This window comes from Caretta caretta, chromosome 13 (genome assembly GCF_965140235.1).
Source record: "Caretta caretta isolate rCarCar2 chromosome 13, rCarCar1.hap1, whole genome shotgun sequence".
NCBI lineage: Eukaryota > Metazoa > Chordata > Testudines > Cheloniidae > Caretta > Caretta caretta.
Window position 1 is genome coordinate 15,645,099 of NC_134218.1, and position 21,761 is coordinate 15,666,859.

At 41.4% G+C, this 21,761-nt stretch overlaps 1 protein-coding gene across 6 annotated transcripts in view; it reads left to right on the plus strand.

Moving 5' to 3' along the window:
• The window catches only part of NFATC2 (nuclear factor of activated T cells 2), a 135,585-nt gene that overhangs the window by 16,380 nt on the left and 97,444 nt on the right, over positions 1-21,761 (plus strand). For 3 of the 6 annotated variants that reach the window (XM_048820352.2, XM_048820351.2, XM_048820354.2), the window contains exons 1-3: positions 517-1,027; positions 11,437-12,469; positions 15,823-15,991. In XM_048820352.2, the coding sequence (XP_048676309.1) occupies positions 895-1,027; positions 11,437-12,469; positions 15,823-15,991 (1,335 nt within the window). In that variant the 5' untranslated portion in view covers positions 517-894. Of the gene's footprint in view, positions 1-516; positions 1,028-11,436; positions 12,470-15,822; positions 15,992-21,761 lie in introns of those variants that run through there. The other 3 variants (XM_075118766.1, XM_075118767.1, XM_048820353.2) reach the window with 2 other exon arrangements.

A 21,761-nucleotide genomic window follows, 5' to 3' on the forward strand; every position in this document is an offset into this window, starting at 1 on the left:
ACTTTTGCCCCTGCACACGCCCACTTGCTTCACCCCCCTCCCCGCCCCAAATCATCTCTCCCTCCTACACGCTCCCCACCCAGGCACATGCAGAATTCCTTATCAAAGGCTCCCATCCTGAACTAAAAACCCACCAACGCAGCTAAAGGCTCTCCCCACAACACATGCACCCCCCCTTGCATGCACATAGGCATAGGCTCCTCTCTGCACTCCCCAAAATATGTAGCCCCCACCCCGCTTTTCAGATGCGGCCTCCCCTCTCTCCAGCTCCCCAGTGCCCAGGGTTCTCTCATCTCTTGCTCCTGACCGAGCTCCCTCTCTGACCCCCCTCATCCTGCTTGCATTACAGGAGCCCTTCCCTGCTGCAAACTCCCCGCGTTCCCCGGGTTGACAGTGCTGCCAATTACAGGGCAGTGTCCCCCCCGTCCCACACCCACCCATCCTTTTGCTGGTTGCAGGAGGGCGCTCCTCCTCCCTCAGGCAGGACCCGCCTCCAAGCAGCAGGTGGCTGCTGAGAACAGGAAGTTGACATTGTTCATCTAGTTAATTTCACACTCTTGTCACTGAGCTGCTGTGTGACAGGGGGTAGGAGCGGGGGATCACTCACCCATCACACAGACAGCCGGGGACTCCTCACCTCACCGTCCCATTCCGGATTATTTAGACAGACCAGAGTGGACCTTGCTTGAAAAGTGCCGCTGACTGAGCTGAGAGGTGATAACAGGAGCTCGGGAGATTTTTTTTTTCTTTTTCAACTCCCGTTTCCCCTCATACTTGGAAGGATCTTGGGTTTTGGTGGGCGTGAAATTTACAGCTTTTCAGCCAGGGAGGTGAACTTTTTTGCCCCCATCTCCTCTCTCTGTTAATAAAGCAGGACTTGGCCAGGCGACACAGATGAGTTCCACCCATAAGGATCCGGAGTTTGACTCACAGCACGGGGACCATGACCCAAATCAAAATGTCAGCCCTCAAGAGGAATTCGACTTCTCGATATTATTCGATTATGATTACTTGAAGTGTATAGAAGGTTTGTGGCGACTACGCATTAAAAAAAAAAAACAGCTTAAAACCCCGTGCCCCTGGATATGTGAAATAATGGCTTCAAAGTACGGAGAGTGTATGTACTATGTAGGGCTTTGTGTCCGGGATGAGCCTGGTCCTTCTAGAACTTGGGCAGAAGTAACTGTATTTCAGGGGAGGGCTTGATTGCGCTCTCGGGAGAGATCAAGTTGTTTTCTCCAGTTAACCCTAAGGGGGCGGTAGGGAAATAATACAGTCTCTGGTGAGGTTACAATATCCGTTGTGGACCGTTCTTTGAGCTTCTTTGCATTAGCAAAAGGAAAGGAAGATAAAGAAAACTTCACATGCTACTCATCGTGCAGTAGCAACAGTGTATCCGTTAGACTATTTGCTTTGGTTGTAATGGGATGAATGACTAGAGAGCTGGCAGATGAATTTAATCACAATGGCAAAACACAGCCAGTGAACCCATGTAATATATACTGCCTTGTGTTTTTAAAAAATTGGGTAATGCAGAAGAGAGCGAACCGTGATTTAAACTGTGTCAGATCATTTCAATTTGTTGTTTTTAAACACTTCCTTACTGTGGCTCCCATCCTGCAAAGACTTACCCACCTGCTGAATTTTACTTGTATGAGTTGTTCACCATTGTAACGTTACATGTGCATAAATTTTTGCAGGAGTGAGGCCTAAATTATACTTTACTGGAGTGACTAATAGTGAGGGAAATGATTATTTTACAAGTTAGTTTTAGGTGAAATGTGTGGTTGCTTTAAAATTATTCTAGTGTTCAGATCCTTTATAAGACGATAGCAACCAATCGCTAAGGCAAGGTAGATTGGCTACATCTAGTGACTTGAATGACTGGAGGCACTCTCCTGCCCTTTCTAAAATACTTTGCACATCAGTGTCAATCATGCACATTTATGCAATGGAATTGACTATAGTTGAGGATGCCGTACTATACTCCCTATGACTAGCATCATCTTGAAGAGGGTATCTTGAAAGTTGAATTTAAAACCGGAGTCCTGTGTGCTACCTGACATCATAAATGACTGGGTTAAAGGACTAGATGGATTTAAAATTTTGAGGAGAAAAAAACTGGATGGGCCTGAACCAAAACCCAAAACCATTCCTGAATTTTGAGGAATTTTCTAGTTCCAAACTACAATTTGAGTCCATCCAGAAAAAAAGGGGGTGGGTGGGCATTTTTTATCCTGCTAAGCCCACATAAACCTGAGTTACTGTGAAGGTTGATATGTGAATATATGCCTTCCCACTCCCCACCCCCAAAGTTACATGTTAAGCCGCTGGTTCTCAACCAGGGGTACACATACCCCTGGGGGTACGCAGAGGTCTTCCAGGGAGTTTCATCAATTCATCTAGATATCTGCCTAGTTTTACAACAGGCTACATAAAAAGCGACACACTCTTACAACAGGCTACATAAAAAGCACTAGCAAAGTCTGTGTAAACTAAAATTTCATACAGACAATGACTTGTTTATACTGCTCTATGTATTTACATTTCAGCGTATACTATAATATTTATATTCCCATTGATTTATTTTATAATGATATGGTAGCAATGAGAAAGTAAGCAAATTTTCAGTAATAGTGTGCTGTGACACTTTTGTATTTTTATGTCTGATTTTGTAAGCAAGTAGTTTTTAAGTGAGGTGAAACTTGGAGGTGCGCAGGACAAATCAGACTCCTGAAAGGGGTACAGTAGTTTGGAAAGGTTGAGAGCCACTGTGTTGAGCTTTCCAGGCCTAATGAAACTAAGCATGCTTGATTTCTTACTATTTGTTAGCTAAGTGAGCTGTAGCTCACGAAAGCTTATGCTCAAATAAATTGGTTAGTCTCTAAGGTGCCACAAGTACTCCTTTTCTTTTTGCGAATACAGACTAACACGGCTGTTACTCTGAAACCTAAAATACACAGCGTTCCTGTCCCCTAAAATTTCCAGTCTAAACTATATAGCAACAGTTGACAGGACACAGAGAAGGGAATAACTAGGATTTAGTTTTTGAGACAGAATCATTTTTTGTGGGCACTGCAAAAGAAGTTAATTTTCTAGGAAGGATTTGAATGAAGGGAATGTAATGGCTTGCCACATTGGAAATGGAAGAGTGTTTAGTGCATAGGGGGCTGTGTGGCAGAAGGAGATAAATTATGGCACGATTAGCACATAGATTCTTTTTATTGCTGCATTCCTAGGCACAAGCAATGTAATAGAAGCAGGATGGTTAATATAATCTAAAGTTTATCGTAAATCCACATTATCTGTTAGGTTTAATACAATTTCAAAGTTGCTAAAGTAAACCAGTGACTGTTAATGGCAATTATTTTAATGAAAAACATATTTCTGTGAAGTCTTCAGATTCTTTTTTCATTCATCTCTTAAGTGTAGAGGCTAGTGCTGAGTAGTCTTTAGTGGGAAACTCCACAGGATATCGTAGTACGTAGGAGGGTGCAGAAAGCTTCAGCTTTTCAACCGCACTAATGGTGAGCAGTGTACATTTGTAGAGAGATGTAACTTCCTTCTAGAGCCTGCTTTCCGTGTATTTGAATGGCTAGAAACCATAATTACTATTAATTTTGTTTGTTCCCAAGATGGAAATAATTAGCATAAGAAATAGCACAACAAAATACTAGCATTGTAATCTGGACAACATTCCCTGTCTTTGAAAAGACACCATTCAGAATCTGTAAGCAATTCGTGGACATCAGTAACCTTCATTGTACTAATGTTTACAATGGAACAGAAAATTTAAAATGTAAAGAAAAAGTTTTAATCCATGTCAAGCTAGTTGTAGTTGAAGGTGATTGGTTTTGAGAGATTTTGGCCACATCTCAGCAGGAACAAGGTAAACAGGTCCTTTTCAGTTTTAGATTCAAAACACAGCCAAAGCCATAGGAGTGTCTTTGGATCCTAGGTTTTGAATCCAGTTCATACATTCAGAGACATTGAGACTCTGGTTTTGCCTTATGGACTAGGATGCTCAGCCCACCTCTCCTGGCCAACCCTATAATAGCAAGTCACTGTAAACATGGCAAAGAGGATCCATTTTTTTGGCAAGGAAACAAATGTCAATTTCAGGCTTCAGGATTGGAGCCTGGGGGAAATTTGTTTTAGACAAATGAAAAAAAAATACTGTAACTTGACAGTGTCCTTTTAAGCTTGTGTCTTAAAACTAGTATCTATACTACAATCTGTTGCCATGGAAAAGACAGCAATATCCTTACTGAAAGCAGTTGGCCGTCTCCAGTGCTTATATGTGCCTGAGACAACAGGAACATGGGCTGCTATAAAAACAACAGAGAGAAAAAAAAGTGTAAATAAAAATCCAACCGTCAATATTATTAATATTGGATTTTCATCTCTAAGCCAAGCATTTACATAGGCAGGAGTGTAGCAAAAAGGTGCCACTTTCCACTTTGCCTTTCTTTTTTAACTTTGATCTTAAGGTTTTCATTAGCTATCTTCTTCTGATGGTAGTAAAACTAGAAATGCCAACTAGTAACAGGCTGAACTGAGAGGTTTGTTTAGATAAACAGACTTCTGGAATTCTGAAAAGAGGGTGTGTTGTACTGTAGGGATGAGTGGTACGTTTTCCCATGGTAACCGAAGGTGTGTGTAATATTTTTTTATTCCCTTGAAGATGCACCTGACCAGTGCTTTGAGGACTTCTTAGTGCTGCTTTCTTGATTTTATTTAATTTTAAAACCTGACCTTGAGACACATCTTTTTCTGTTGCTCAGAGACAATGTCTTCTTGAAAACCCATCTGCTGAATTTCTTCCAGTCGAAGATCACCATTCTCCATTTTTGGCTGAGAGGCTACAAATTCTCATAAGCCTCTGATGGCTGGAAGTCAGAAAGGAACTTTGTGTATGAGCAGGTTACACCAACCATTCTGTACGGTTTTGTACATCTTAATAGATGTTTCAGAGTACTGGCTACCGTGGGATATAAAATGCTGGACTAGATAGATCTGATCCACTGATCTGATCCAGGAAGGCAATTCCTATGTTCTGGAATGAGATGTGTTCTCTGATTGCTATCAGACAATCTGTTGGTGACTAGTTATGTTCCATTAATACTGAGGATTCAGAATGGGACACCATTTTTTGTAGAGTCATTTGAGACCCATAAAAATGTCTCTGTGAAATGATTGAGGACAAATTTTGCCCTAAGATACAAGCAAGTGCCACTAACAACAATGAAAGTTGGTGTGCATATCTTGAAGGCAGCAGTTGTCTCTGCGCACAACCTTTTGCTAACATCTTCAACCCAATGTAGTTATAATCTTTTACACAGATTTAAAGGGACACTGCCAAAGTTGATAAGTCAAATTTGGGACCTGGCTTCTTTTGTTTTCAATCTCAATGTAATATCCTCATTCCCTCCTCCCTCCCCCCGGCCTTCCCCTGCCACAAAATAAAGTCTTTTTTACTGCTTTTATTAAAAGAAAAAATATCAGCATTCCAGTCCTGGTAAATAGCTGTACAATAAACAAACCAATATGCACAGCCCAGAGTTCATCAGCAGCCCTGCAATAAAGAATCCAACATGCACATTAGAGAGAATTACTCTTACTTATGAAACACTCTACACTTCCAAGTAGTTAGTATAAATAACAGAAGAAAGGGCTTTTTCAAATATATGAAAAATATCTTTACTGTGTCATTTCAATTACGTAGTTTATGTAATTTAACATTCTATGGGCTGGATTCTCCTTTCACCCTGGTGCAAATAAGAAATAACTCCATTAAAATCAAGGGAGTTGCACTGTTGCAAAACTGGTATGAGATCCAAATCAGCCCATTACTTTGAATTCTCTTGATTCCTGCATCCTGGATGGTGCTATCTTTAGCTTTTCTGAGATGATCTTTCACAAATCCATCATGGTTGTGCTCTGTCTCTAAATTCATGCTAATTGGCCAGATCACATTTGGCAGCCTAAGCAGCTTTGAAGTTGCAAGTAATACAAAATATGAGAAACTTTCATGCTGTGGAAATCTTGAATATACAGGAGCCTGAGGCAGCTTTCCTTCCTTATGCACTTTAACTGCCCATCAACGTCAGGAGAGTTTTGGAATACAGAGTTTTTGACCCTTAAACCCACTTATTTTTCTTCTGTGTGGCTTAATTTTATGTGTTCTTAAAAATAAATTCGAGTGACAATTCTTCTTCATGTAAGCTAGGGTGTGTGTGTGTAGGGGGCGAGGAGTCTCCAATCACCAGGTGGTTGTATGAGCTTTCTGATGCATTTGGACATAAGTTTAATATATCTATATCTTATTATTTATATTATGGTAGCACCTAGGAACCCCAATTGTGACAGGCACTGTAGAGCCAAGCACCAGAGAAGACAGCCCTTACAACAGAGAGCTTGCAGTCGAGGTTTTAGGATGCCATAGATGGGTGAAACAGACATAGCCTTAAAGCTGTGGGGTTTGGTTAGACAGACGGAAGTGTGGATGCCTGTCTGAACCTAGGGAGGGCCTCACAAGAAGACCCAAAACCCACCGCCCAAAAAATTCCCCCAAACCTTTCCCAACAGGCTCATTGTACCTGTCATTATCTGCTTGCAAGGAAGGAGACTCTGACCCCCTTTGCTGCTTTCAGGGGAAGAGCACTAGGGCCATTCCCCCTAACATCTTCCATGGGGGAGCAGTAGTATGCGGCTTCTCCCTGCCTCTTTCTCTCACCCCAAGGTGCTCCTGTTTCTCTCCGACCTGAGGTCCTGCCATTTGTCCCCCCTGCTCCATTTCAGTTTATTTTTCGTGTTCACCCAACACCACTGATGCATCTTTGTCCCCACCGCACAACTAATTACCCCCCTGGCTCCACTGCACAAGCCCCTACAGTGAAGCTGTAAAAAAGTGGATGGTCAGCCCCAGGGAGAATTTCTGCCCTCCGCCCCCTAGACTTGCTGGCCAAGCTATGCATTTGCTATGGTTCTATCATCACCTGGAAGGGAGGGGGCCAGGGTAGTGCAGCCACTCTCTGGGGCCATCTGGCTGAATCCTCCCCCAGGCACTCCCAGTGTTTGGGCTGCTCTGCACTTTTGCTGGTGCCTGTGAATGCAGACGGAAAGCAGCCAGGCAGAGCCCTCAATTGGCTTGCCCCGCATTGGCTTACTTCCCCTCTCAAAGGCAGGAGACTGGCATTGTTTACAAAAACAAACTCCTGCGGTGCTCAAGCAGGGGAGCTGGGATGTTGGCTGAGCTTATTCCTTCCTGGAACAGAGTCCAAAACCCAGCAACTGCGCTAGCCAGACAGGGACTATTGAGAACTATGTGTCTGCTAATTAAGGTAATTAAACAGAAATTCTGTGTGGTTTTTGGCAACAATGCCAAAATGTATCTGGCTCAAGATTTAGTTACTTCTAATTTGTTATCCCTATAAGCAGTCTTTTACTATTAGCCCTATCCTGCTTCCACTGAAGTTAAAAGGCAAAACTCCCCGATTTCAATGGGAACCAAATTGGGCCCTAAATGAAAGAGTGGAATTGCTGCTTCGCACCAACCTTCTCTTCTTTCTTCCTGCAGCAAAGTCACAATGCTCTATTTGTAACATCACAATCATTTCTATGGCGACAGACTGTGATGTCACAAACACATGGGTTATAGCCATACCACTTCAGACAGTGATTTCATTGCATCTCCTAAGCTCAGCAGAGTTGGGATTTGGATGGGAGAACTCCAAGAAAAACCTAGGTACTGCAGGAAGTTATGTTGATTCAGTGTGTGGCAGCCTTCCCTCTGAAGCAGACCTGAGCCAATATACCAGAGTGGTTCTAGGGAATTCACTGGTTGCTGGAGGTGCTCTCTTTTGCATGAGAAGTAATACTGAGGCCTTGGCCATTTTTTTTGGTCAGTGAAGATCCTCAGGCATGTTTTTTTCAAGGCGATGTTCAGAGATGTTCTGCTTAGTGCCTTGATCAGATTCCAGTGATGCTGCCTGCTCTATTGATAACTTATGCAGATGGTTTTAATTTTCACTGTGTGTAGTGTTGCTGGCATGTTATCATGGTGGGTGAGCGATCTCGGATGATATAGTCTGTAAAGGTCTTTGGAATGTCTGAGGATGAAAAGTGCTATATGAATCTAGGTTCATGTTGTTGCTTGTTGCTGTGAATCATAGCAGGAATGTGAATTCCCCTGCTTGACCCTGGAGTGAAAGTGACTGTTGAAGTATTTTGTTATGTTAATAATAAGCAAAGTGATCTTAGAATGATGCTCATCACAATAATTTTATTGTATTAATAGTTCTTCAACATTTATTCTTGTGTGAATTAAAATTTGTCTTTATTAGATCTCTGCAGCTCATTTTAAAAACATGTGAAGGAGTGAGGTCTGTTAGCAGCAGCATCTTTGAAAATTCCATATATAGGACAATTTCTTTTCTTTCCTCTTGCCCTCCATGCACACACACACACACACACACTCCTGAAAAACTGCACCACTTAACAAATGTAGCTAAGGATCTGGAGCCAGGAATTGTAATGCTTCCACATTGTGCTATCTCATCATCTGTCTGTCTATGTGCCCATATCACATTGCTATGTATGGTAGGGACCATAGTTGATCTGGGAACTGAAACATGCAATCATTTTACTGTTCCTTGGTGTGAAATCGATCAGCCTAGAGAACCGTCCCATGATTACTGAGACAATGTAGAAGTTTAAGTTCCTATAGTGTTGAGATCAGTCCTGCTCTAGTTGGGGGGCTGATTTTGCTCTCACTTACACCAATGTAAATCAGGAGCAATTCCACTGAAATCAAAGGAAGGGACAGTTTGCATGAATGAGAAGGGGCATGTTGCCTTGTACAGTAGTGGTGTGGGATGAGTTCCTCTTGTATGAAATGATGTGTAGGATCAGCCTCTGGGGTTAGGTGCCACAGAACTTGGGTGATCTGGATGACAGTCAGTTTCCATGGATACCAAGATTTGATAATTGAGATCAACAATGCCAAAATGTATCTGGCTCAAGATTTAGTTACTTCTAATTTGTTATCCCTATAAGCAGTCTTTTACTGTGATGAAATAAGGCAACTGCTAACAGGAGCCTGAAGAAATCTGCAAGTGGGACTCTGAGAGCCTTCTGTGGCTCTGTCAAATAAACATTTGGGAGGCATTTTTGAGGCATAAAAAATAAGGGGGAAAAAAACCACACAGAATTTCTGTTTAAATGCAGCATCCCAGAGGCTGTGCAAAATGTGCAGAACAAAAAAACAGAACTAGTCAACATTAGTGGGTTTTGGTATTTTGGGTTTTTTGTGAGTGGGGGTCATGTTTTGTAGCAAATTAGAAAGAGTCATTTTACCAGGAACTCAGAGCATATTATAATTTTTTTTTCACTTGGAAAGTGATCTGGGAAAGTGGGGGAATAATGAGTTTACGTTTATAAATAAAGATGGATTTGAAACAGGGAAGCCAACTTTTGAATTCCTGCATGCTTTCAATGCAAAACTGCCATTGTATCAGGAAAAAAGAAATACTAAAGGATGTGAAAAGTCCCCTGAAATAAAATGTAATTGTGTATGTGAGAGCGTGAGCAAACATTTCATGGAAAAACATACAGTGCACAATTGGCACCTCCCGCGTTACACATGTAATACTGGTCTCTTGCATGGAGTGCTGTTTGGGAATGACTAGGCGAATAAGGTGGAACAGTTATTTAGATATTTTAATGATGGGCTGTTCGTCTGCAATAGGTACAGCTGGCCCCAGGGTGAATTCATTATTATATTGTCTATAATTTTGTTCAGTAAAAAATATCTGTCAGGTGTCATTTTGGTGAAACTGTATCAGCAGTGCAGCTAACATATGTGTGTTCATTAAGTCTGGGGGTCGAGTGCTGCTCTCACTGGGCATGATTCTGCTCTCACTGACAGATGCTATTCAGGAGTAATTCCACTGAAGCTGATAGCAGTGGACTGGTGAACCCCTGTGTAAAATCAGAATCAGGCCCATTGACATCAGTGGGAGTTTTTCTATTGACTTCCAAGGCAGTTGAGCGGGGACTGTGCTTGCAGTTGCAGCCCCTGGGCATCCCACTCTATTTGAAAAAAATCTAGATTTTTAGATAATTATAGGCTTTGGCCTGCAACCCTACTTGCATAAGCAGAGATTCTAGGATTGAGCCTTGACGTCTTCTGCCGAACCATGTACTCCTTATTCAGACAAAATGCTCTTTGACTTGAAATCAAGAAATAATTTGCCTGAATAAGAAATAGGTTGGCTTCCTTGTACATATTTAATTTGTAAATACTACCTGTACAGTAAGTTTTCTGATTACTCGTGCTCACTTGTTTGGGACTTATTGCATGCTTTGTTGAGGAAATATGAAGCCAAATAAGCTGTCACACAGAATTATTGGGCGACACAAGCTATGTGAGACAATATCTTTTATTGGACCTTCTGCTGGTAGAAGGGACAAGCTTTTGAGCTCCACAGAGTTCTTTTGGCCTGGAAAAGGTAACCAGAGATAAAAACAAGGTGGGCCAGATTGTTAAGCATATGGTTGCAATAAACCACTGAAAATGAAGTGGGCAATTAATACTTCTGCAGTCAAGGACAAAAGAGGCTTAGTAGGTTACAAATTGTTGTAATGAGCCATAAAGCCAGTGTCTCTGCTGAGACCATGATTTTTAGTGTCAGGTTAGATGTGGATTGATAGATCAGTCCTTGTTCTCAAAGGTACAAGTGTTGACACTGTGACACTCTGGTTACATTTTCCAGGCCTGAAGAAGAGCTCTGTGAAGCTCAAAAACTTGTCTCTTCCATAAATAAGATATTAGCTCACCCACCTTATCTCTCTCATGTCCTGGGACCAACAAGGCTACAACCACATTGCAAACACAGAATTAATTGGTAATTTATATATTTATATTGAACTTTGTTTTCATGAAGCATATTTGACCTAGACTTTGCCATATTAGAAAATGGAAAAACACTTTTTTGTCTTTTAGTTTTATTCAGCCCCTTTGGGATCTGGTTTTGTGACATGTTAGGTCTCAGTCCTGCTCCTGGCAGATAAAAATATACAAAAATCACATCACCACAATTGGCAGTAATTTGTACCCTGTTGGCAGTGTCAGCAGAGAGGCCAAAGATTAAAGAGGCATGGAAACTGACCTACCGTCTCACCCCCACAGGTGACCCCATGTCAGGGTTCAGGTAGCAGTAGATTGGCAGGACAGTGTGGAGAAGTTTGCAGTGTCACTGTCCATCCTGTGCCTGTTCTGCGGATTTAAGCTTCCCGAGCTTAGCAAAAAACCAACAACCTACTATTCACCTAATACCAGATCACATCCATTTTATCAATATGCATTTTTTAATCCATGATTGCTCAGCTTCTGTAGTAATATCTATAGTCTTAAAGAGACCCTTCTTTTTCCAGAAGAATCGACTCCTTCACATAAAACCAACAGCCCACCCACTGGAGTTACATACCCTCATGATGATGTCTTGGACTATGGCCTCAAGCCATACAGCCCCCTGGCTTTTCCTAGTCTTTCTGCAGATCACATGGGCAGATATGGACAGCCAGATAGCATAGGGTCAAAATGCAACTTGGACCCTGTAAAGTCTGGGGCCTCTGCTTTGAGCCCTAGGATTGAGATCACTCCATCCCATGAACTGATTCATTCAGGGGTTCCCTTCCGCAGCAGAGACACAGATCTTTTGGTAGAACATCAGTCCAACTCAGCCACCGCTAGCCCAAGGTTTACACTGCCTGTCCCTGGCTTTGAGGGCTACAGAGAACCGCTGTGTTTGAGCCCAGCTAGCAGCGGCTCATCTGCAAGTTTCATTTCAGAGACAAATTTCTCTCCTTACACATCACCATGTGTTTCACCAAATAATGGTCCTAGTGATGACCTTTGTCCACAGTTTCAAAACATCCATACTCATTATTCCCCTAGAACCTCGCCAATAATGTCACCACGAACAAGCATCACGGAGGATACCTGCTTGGGACCACATTCACCATCACCCCGTCCCAACTCAAGGTCTTCATCGCCAGGTGCAAAACGGAGGTACTCTTGCACTGAGCTCTGCAACTCTCAGCCGCCTTCCACTTCTCCACGACAGTCAAGAACCCCTTCTCCACAAGCCTCTCCTCACATCCCTTTGAGAGAAGACAGCACTTTGCTCACTTACACCCAGTTGCCCAGCTCTTCTAGTCTCATGGATGCTATGAACAACCTTAGCACGGATCCTCCCTGTGGTGTTCCCATGAAAATTTGGAAAACCAGCCCTGATCCCCCATCAGTGCCTTCACACAAAAACAGCATTCCATGTCACGTCTTTCAGACCGTTGATTACCTTGGGCCTTGTGATCAGGAAGACAGGAGAAACTCAGCACCTGAATCCATTTTGTTAGTACCTCCATCTTGGCCAAAGCAGCTGGTGCCTGCAATACCCATCTGCAGGTATGTTGAACTTTTCACATTTTTGTATTTTTCACTTGCTAGGTTTATTCCTTGACTTTCATCAAATTCTTCACAGCTATGCTGCATTACTGTAAAGAGTCATATAAACAGATCGACTTTACCAGTGGAGGCACTGTATGTAATTTATTCAGCACCACTGGCACGCTTCAAAGACGAATACGGTTTCCCTCCCAAGACGTTTACAGGATAAGGCCCCCAGTCCTGCAGTATGATTCACCAGTGTTGGTCCTTGTGTGAGGTTCCTTTGCCTCAGATCATGCTGTAGGACTGGTGTCTCAGTATGCGGCGATGTATTTGGAAATTATGGATTCAATCCTTTGTGGTATCGAATGCTCTCAAGTCTCACTGATGTGATTCCAGTGGGAACTGAAGCTACTCAGCATCCCACAGATTTGGACCCTGTGTGATTTAACACATTATCCTCTAGTAACCACCAATCTACTGCGAAAATATAGAGGACATTAAATTCTATGGGTTGCCTGATCAGAGGAGTCTTTGCTGAAGTTTATCTCAATGAGGTAATCGTTGGTTAAGATCCATTGCCAGCACTGAACATATTTTCTCTTACCGTAATTTTATAATATTAGATTCTCCTGTACTTTAATAACCGGGAAATGCAGTATCTGGTAAGAAATGTTAGCATTTTATTGATGTTTTTTGTGCATTATTATCCTTGTTTTCATGTATATTATACATCACTTTTTATATAAACAAAACAAAAAAAAAAACACAGTTTACACAACTGTTAAGTAAGTGAAAATTTATTATTTCACAAAAAGAACAGGAGAACTTGTGGCACCTTAGAGACTAACAAATTTATTTGAGCATAAGCTTTCGTGGGCTACAGCCCACTTCACCGGATGCAAAGAATGGAATATATAGTAAGAAGATATATATATATAGGTTTCAGAGTAACAGCCGTGTTAGTCTGTATTCGCAAAAAGAAAAGGAGTACTTGTGGCACCTTAGAGACTAACCAATTTATTTGAGCATGAGCTTTCGTGAGCTACAGCTCACTTCATCGGATGCATACTGTGGAAACTGCAGAAGACATTGTATATACACAGAGACCATGAAACAATACCTCCTCCCACCCCACTCTGCTATTACCAGCAGGAGAGTGGGGTGGGAGGAGGTATTGTTTCATGGTCTCTGTGTATATAATGTCTTCTGCAGTTTCCACAGTATGCATCCGATGAAGTGAGCTGTAGCTCACGAAAGCTCATGCTCAAATAAATTGGTTAGTCTCTAAGGTGCCACAAGTACTCCTTTTCTTTTTGCATATATATATACATGCAGCAAAGGTGGAAGTTGCCATACAAACTGTGAGAGGCTAATTAGTTAAGATGAGCTATTATCAGCAGGAGAAAAAAAACTTTTGTAGTGATAATCAAGATGGCCCATTTAGACAGTTGACAAGAGGTGTGAGGATACTTAACTTAGGGAAATAGATTCAATATGTGTAATGACCCAGCCACTCCCAGTCTCTGTTCAAACCCAAGGTAATGGTATCTAGTTTGCATATTAATTCAAGCTCAGCAGTTTCTCCTTGGAGTCTGTTTTTGAAGCTTTTCTGTTGAAAAATTGCCACCTTTAAATCTTTTACTGAGTGGCCAGAGAGGTTGAAGTGTTCTCCTACTGAAGCTTATGCTCTGATAAATTTGTTAGTCTCTAAGGTGTCACAAGTACTCTTGTTCTTTTTGCGGATACAGACTAACACGGCTGCTATTCTGAAACCTGTCATTATTTCACAGTGAATGAGCAAAATCTAAGGTGCATGGCAAAGATCAGATATAAGTGCACACTTGCCATTAAACTATTTTATTAGTAAGCTACCGTGTCTCTGCTTAGAGTGTGATTTACAGAAAGATTTGCTAATTCTGGATTTTGGTGGCATTTATAATTAAGAATACAAGGTAAAGTCCTGACCCCATTGAAGTTAATGGAAAAATTCCCAATGACTTCAGTGGGGCCAGGAGTTCACCCACAGCACCTTAGCCCTAGGGAGGGGAAGTGTTTACAAGTACTTTTATGAGTGCCTACTGTGACCGGTGCCTAAAATGGATCACAACTGAAAGGGCCACACTCAGGGCAGACGGCAAGAAACAGGGGAGACACCCCCCCAAAACTGGTGATTTATTCTATGATTAGATTTACCAGACCAGTAACAAAATGAGCTTTCGTAGTACCACCCTGGGTAACAAGAAGCCAAAACATAGTCCCCATTAGGCATTCGAGCCCCCAGTTCACCATCCAGACAACTGCCTTTATGATGAGAGGTTACTGAAAACCCAATTCACCATACATGAGGTTCTACCATTCCCAAAGGATCAGACACTTACCCCCAGGTCAATAGATATTTTAGATCTAACCCAAATATCATGTTGTCAGCCAATCCTCAGTAAACTAAAGATTTATTAATAATAAAAAAGAAAAGAAGAGCGTTATTAAATGGTGAAAAGGATCATATACATTACAAATGATTGCACAGTTCTTAGATCAGAGTTGTAGCCATGATGGTGAATCTGCTGGCGTGTACACAAGTCTCTCAGGAATCATCCCAAAAGGTTAGATCCCAAAAGGCAGCTTAGATGTAGAGTCTGTGAGAGCCTTTCCATGCATTTTCCAGGGTATTCCAAGTAACTACTTGGAGATCTCAGTCCCCCGGCTTAAACTTTCCCTGTTAAAAGTTCAGCAGACTAGATATGGCAGGATCAGGCCTGAGCTTTCTCTTTTATAACTGAAACAGGCTGTCTAGTGTGATGAGTGCAGCATGTGACTGCGGATTCTTCTTTGTTGAGTACACACTGACCCATCACTTGGAAATTAACATTCTATTTCTTAAGCATACACAGGTAACCCAATTACACTGATTTACATAAGGCAACTGCCTGTCATTCATTATTACAGGGGTAGATAAGATGAAGACAATACATGTAATATTATTAGTTTTATGTAGTGTCTCACATCTTTGATTTTAATGTTGACTGAACACATTTGCATACACAGTGTAAAGGCAATTAAGACATGAAAGGGACTTAGCATCTACAAGCTGATTTGGTTACATTGGAAACTTCTACAGGATGTAGGTATACAGTCAAATACATTTAAGTATCTCCCTTGATTCCTTTTACTAAAGATGAATGGGTTAGTGATTGCTGATCTACTTACCTCTCTTTGATATTCACACACAAGTGAATTGTCCTGATTGCAACTGCAATGCCTCTTGTTAAGTTTCAGAGTTAAGTTGTTATGGGTTAGTTGATTAAGTTGCCAGCATCACACCTACATCTCATAGAGTTTTTCAAACTGCCTGATCTTTTCCTGTCCAGCGTACCTGTTGCATCCCTCCCACCTCTTGAGTGGCCACTCTCCAATCAGTCTGGCTCTTATGAATTGCGCATTGAAGTGCAGCCAAAACCTCACCATCGGGCACACTATGAGACAGAGGGGAGTCGAGGGGCAGTCAAAGCACCAACGGGGGGCCATCCTGTGGTCCAGGTAAGAGATTTTAGAATTAATGAAATGTGCAGATGGTTGGGGAGTGGGAAGTAGGGAAGCATGTTAATTCATTTTTTATGGAGATAGCCCTATGGGGGGGACAGTTGCAAACATAAATGCAAAGCAGCAACATGTTTGCACTCACCACCATGTGTGAAGTCTCTGAAGTTGAGCAATGGTGAACTTCAAAAAGTTTGGAGATTTCTTTGTGAAAACCTCATAGGCCAAAAAGAAAAGGAGTACTTGTGGCACCTTAGAGACTAACCAATTTATCTGAGCATAAGCTTTCGTGAGCTACAGCTCACTTCATCGGATGCATACTGTGGAAAATACATCCGATGAAGTGAGCTGTAGCTCACGAAAGTTTATGCTCAAATAAATTGGTTAGTCTCTAAGGTGCCACAAGTACTCCTTTTCTTTTTGTGAATACAGACTAACACAGCTGTTACTCTGAAACCTGTCAGAGGCCAAAGTTTATGCCAACTTTTCTGGATTAGAAATCACATTAGAACTCTCCTCTCTCTCTGTCATGAGATGTCCAACAATTCCTACTTCCAACTGAGCCAGTTTAACTCTCAAAACAGGCTCTTTTTGTTTCATCTCAGGCCTTTTGTGATAGTTATTATTTTGTGAAATAAATACCGACCCCATTTTTCAATCTCAAAAATCAGTTCAAGGTTGGGTTCACGCTGGGGTTTCCAGTGAATGTTCACAGCAGATCTCAATGTCTCTGAGCCACTTTGCCTTTCTCTCTCACTGGATTACATGGGCTATGCAGATTACATTCCTGCCAACTAGAGGGTGCCAAGCATACTTCTGAATGCATCTAACCCAGAGAGTCTTTTTATGCCAGATAATAAATGCTAAGGGCTCATCCAGCTTCCAGTACAGTGAAAGAACAGACAGCAACCACTCCCTTTCACTTTAATGAGAGTTGGATTGGGGCAGTGTGTACATTCAGCTACAGTTTCCAAAGAGTTAATAATACACTCCCCGTAACTCATGTGAGTTAATTTAAGACAGAACTGGATGATCCTCTGGGGGTGAGGGTTGAGGTTTTGCAAACCACTTAAAACTATTTTTTAAAATTAATTTTCCAAACTAGTTTGAGTTCCCAAATCTTTTTTGCCCTGTAATGTAAACTCTTCCCTGCCCTGATCTGTGATTAAAAGACTTTTAAAACCTCTTGCTTACATCATTATAACTCCTTGGGTCTCATCCATGCAAAGGAGAGGAGAAGCTGGCCTCATGTTTTTCTACCTAAAGAGAAGCCTGTGCTATATAGAGGGGTTGCAAGACCCCCCACTCTCCCAAAAAAGCTTGACTAACACAGGCTGGTGTCCTGTATACGGCACTATACACACTAGGCTTCCTTTTTCCATTACTTTTTAGAATTTCTCTCTTGCTTGTTCATTTTTTTCATAATCTCTCTGTTTGCTTTTCCCTTTGCTCCTCTCTCTTTTCAACTATTTCACCCTATTTTCTTCTATTTAATTTTCTTCTGTCTCTGCCTTCCTTTTACAAAGTCTCTCCTAGGTGGATAGCAAACCCTACTATCAGTTGAGCAGTGGGTTTGAAATTAGCCGGGACAAATTAATTTCTCCCTAGTTTAATCCCTCAGCATATGCATTTTAATGTTTTGCCTGGGATATATTTAATTCACTGAGCAGATGCTGAATCATGTCTTTATTTAATACTTTGCAAGCAGTTCCAGTTGTCATCTGTTGTAACAATTCCTTTTTTCCTTTTCCTGGATTATATGACCCCAATAGGAAATACATACACCAGCAACAGTTGGGGTGTGATACAGGGACAGGGGGACAATTTAAGTACACAGTCCTGGGACTGGTTTCAAGGAGAAGTTTGATCGCCTGCTATAAAGTTGTAAATAGAGAGAAGACATGTTTATTGGGTGCATTAGTCTGTAGAGAAAGGGTAAGTGAGTTTAGGGCAGGACCTCACTTGTGAATTGGGATGGTGTAATCACAGAAACAGTGGGATTTTTTTATACAATTTATGGTTGTATTCTGCTCTGAGTTACACAAATTCTGCTCTGAGTTACACTGGTGTAAATGCACTGAAATCAATGGAAGAACTTCACATTTATACTGGTCTAAATGAGGACTTAGCATCTACAAGCTAATTTGGCTCTATGATATATGACCAGTCAGCACTTACTCATTTGCTTACAGGTTGGTATCATTTACCTTCCCAAGATAATGCCCACCAGTAAGATGTTTATCACAGTGAAGGAGATTCTTATGACATGAAGGGATAGAGGTGGGGGAAAATAACAGTGCTTCACTTCTTTCCTCTAATCGATAGCAGTCAAGGAGGGATTTACATTTCCTGGTGGAGACAGGAACAGATATTCCTAATTTTATCATAATTTTACAGTCAGACTTAAGGTTACTGAACTGTAAATTCAAAAAATGAATGTTATACTCTCCTAAACAGATGTGCTTCTGAACAGATGTGCATGTATATGGAGAAAATATGGTCAGTTTCTTTATGAGGATTTATTATAAACTTGGAAATATTCACTGGATTTCAGTTCAGTCTAACATAATAAGGTTCATATGGGTACAGAGCAATATGACAGAGTTACACCTGTATGGTTTATGACATCTGAAACCAGAGCAGGCTAGTAAAATCCAAAGCTTTTAGGTAATAAAATTTGCTTGGTGCTGATTTTTATTTCTATCCCTCAGTACCTTTCAACTTTTGTATTCACTCCTTTTTAGTTTAAATTGTACAGAAGTGAAAGAAATAAAGCAGGCGAGTGGTGGTGGTGGTTGTTATGATTATAAGCAGTAAAGACTGTATTGCTGAAAATATACAGGAGCCTTTTAGCAAGTGGCTGGGAATGGTCTATTAACTAATGAAAATTAATGTTCAGCAAGTTCTTTTCCTTTTAAGACTCAAAATAGGAAGCTGATGCTGCCTGCACAGTGTTGATGGGGCTGCAGTTGTCCAGCAGTCAGATAACTTGAAACTACAGACTCACAACCACCTATGTTTGTCAGATCATAAAGCATGTCGTTGGGTTTCCTTGGAAGGTTTTCGCTAGCGCCTCCCTGTACTAGCTTTTCTAAGTCTGATCCTGTATAGTTCTCGTTATTGCTGTCCAAATGGTGTTTATCTACAATGTGCCAAACTCACCCCTCCTGTAGGAACTCCATTGTTTCCAGCAGAGTTACACGAGGGATGAATTTGTCCCATTCATCCTATTTGATTCCACCGTTAATGTCTATGGAAGCTGATTCCACCATTTCAACTATCCTCTCTCTGAAATAATCCCTCTTTTAAAAATCCTTCTGACATAGGTTGAGAGAGATCATGTGTGTGCCTGCATTATCCCACAAATTCTTTGTAAGGAGAAAAATTTCCCTCTATTATATTGATTAATTTTTATGGCATGGTGTTGGCCTACATTTTTTCCCCCTTAAATCTGTGTTTTGCATGCAAGCTGCTGTTTTGGGGGTTTTTTTATGAGCCGGCAGATCTCATATCCTTTCAGCTTTATCTTGCGGTTGATCATTCTGAGGCTGCTTCCTCTTCTTCATGTGTTCAGTGCGGAACGTTTGGAGTGCTGCACCGGGGAGCCTGCACTACGGCCGTGCTCCCAAGAGTGGCAGAACAATGAACCGCTTGTTAAGGCTAGAGCCACTGACAGGACAAGCCATATTGAACTAGGGCAGTGGTTTTCAACCTTTTTTCATTTGCAGACCCCTACAAAATTTCAAAAGGAGGTGCGGACTCCTTTGGAAATCTTAAACATAGACTGCAGATCCCTAGGGGTCTGCGGACCACAGGTTGAAAACCACTGATCTGGGACATTTGCTTTTGTGTTTTACATTGCGTTAGATCTCTAACAACAGCAACAGGAGCCTGTGTGTCAGGAAAAAACAAATGGTGCTAACATGACGCTATATTCTTATTGGTTTGGCATGGTCACTGATTTGCAAAGAGGAAGTTGCAGACACCTTCAGTTTCCTCCTTGCAAGCTCCCATCAGGCTTACTGGCATTGGAAGGCCAAGAAATGGGGTGGGGGAGGATAGTATTTTACATTACATAGCCCCAGTCTAGAGACCCCACCCAAGATCAGGCCTCTGGTTATGCTAGATGCCGTCCAGACACAAAGTAAGAGATAGTCCCTGCCATGAAGAGCTTACAGTATAAATAGACAAGACAGAGAAAAGGTGGCAGAGAGTGGAAATATTATTACCCCCATTTTACAGATTGGGAAATGAGGTTAAAACAGACATAAATGACTTGCCCAAGCATGACACAGGGATCAAGACCTGAACCTTGATCTGCTCAAGCTCCTCTGAAAACCCACCCCCACCTGAGTGGCTAACAATGCTGAAGTACTGACATTGCTTAATTCAGAGTTGCCTGAGGGAACTGGGTGTGCAGTAGGATTGGAGTGTGAGTACTGCTAGCTGGGCCTTTCTTTTTTTCCTAGCGCCCACAGGAAACTGTTGAAATCCTATATTTGTATGTGTGAAAACTGAGTCAGGAAAAAAAAGGGAGGTGAACCCAGGCAAAGAGATTTTCTTTGTATTCAGTAAAGAGGTTGTATCTGTTTGATTAAGAATGTTTTGCGCAGGAAATACCTCTTCAGTTCAAAAATTAGAAGTTAAATGAAGGTGAAATTCACCTTGGACCAGCCCAAGAGCCTATGGACAACCTCACTCCCATTAAGTCCTATTTTGAGGACTTAGATAGAGTTTAAGCAGCCCCTTGGCTTTGTGCCAAATTGTCTTTGCAGAAGGCTGAATTTATTTGAAAAGTTAAAACAGTTTTACTTTTTGACTCAATATGACATCCTAAACAGTTGTGTAATGTTTCTGTGAGCGGTTAAACAGGCACCCTGCTCTTCCCCAGAGGTGACTGCCTTTTAGTAATGGGCAAAAGGACAGATTTTTAACCAAGTTAGGCATGTTATGTTGCAGTTAATTTCTGCAAAGATTGCACATATAATTTGGATAATTGTGCTTGCATGTGGTTAATTAGTGAGGCACAGTTACTCTGTTTACATGTGTGTAAATTAGACAAGCAAATTTTGCATCTGACTTATATGACATTCTGGCCCACGCTCTAAAGCATGCTGGAAATAATAGCTTTGAAGAGTGGGGAGTAATACATAAACCATAACTCTTTCATTGGGGATTATGCATGTGAATAGCACAGCAGGAACAGTACAAGACATGTACAATTTAAGCTCAAACTTGGGGAAAATTTTAAAGAAAAGTAATAGTAAGGAATCTATATTTGGTTTTTAACACAAAAACTTGAGTTACTTTTCAGAATTGTATTTTTACCAAAATAATGTTCCTCACCCATTGGCATTATTTCCTTGCAGAAGAACTGTAAGCTGAATTCATGCGATTAGCTATTGTTATTACCTAGATATGGTGGATTCCAGGTGTAAATCTCACATTTATATAGAGCCTCTCAACTCAAAGGATTTGTAAGCAATAACTATTTAAAAGGAACTTTCACAACCCTGGCATCTTGTAGCTCTTTGGTCCTATTTCAACACACTCCTCCTCCAACCTGTTGCTTACGTACCTTTGCAAAGGATTGGGATGTTTTTGGATGAAAAGCGCTGTGTTATTTTGCATCTCTCTCTCACTGTTAAAGAGAAAGTGATTATTCTCTGTTATTCTGTCATGACTTTTCATCAAAGACTAGTTTCGCGCCCCCCCTCCCCCCCCAGTCTAAGTTGATCTGGTCAACTGAGTGTGGTCTTAGAGTGGGATT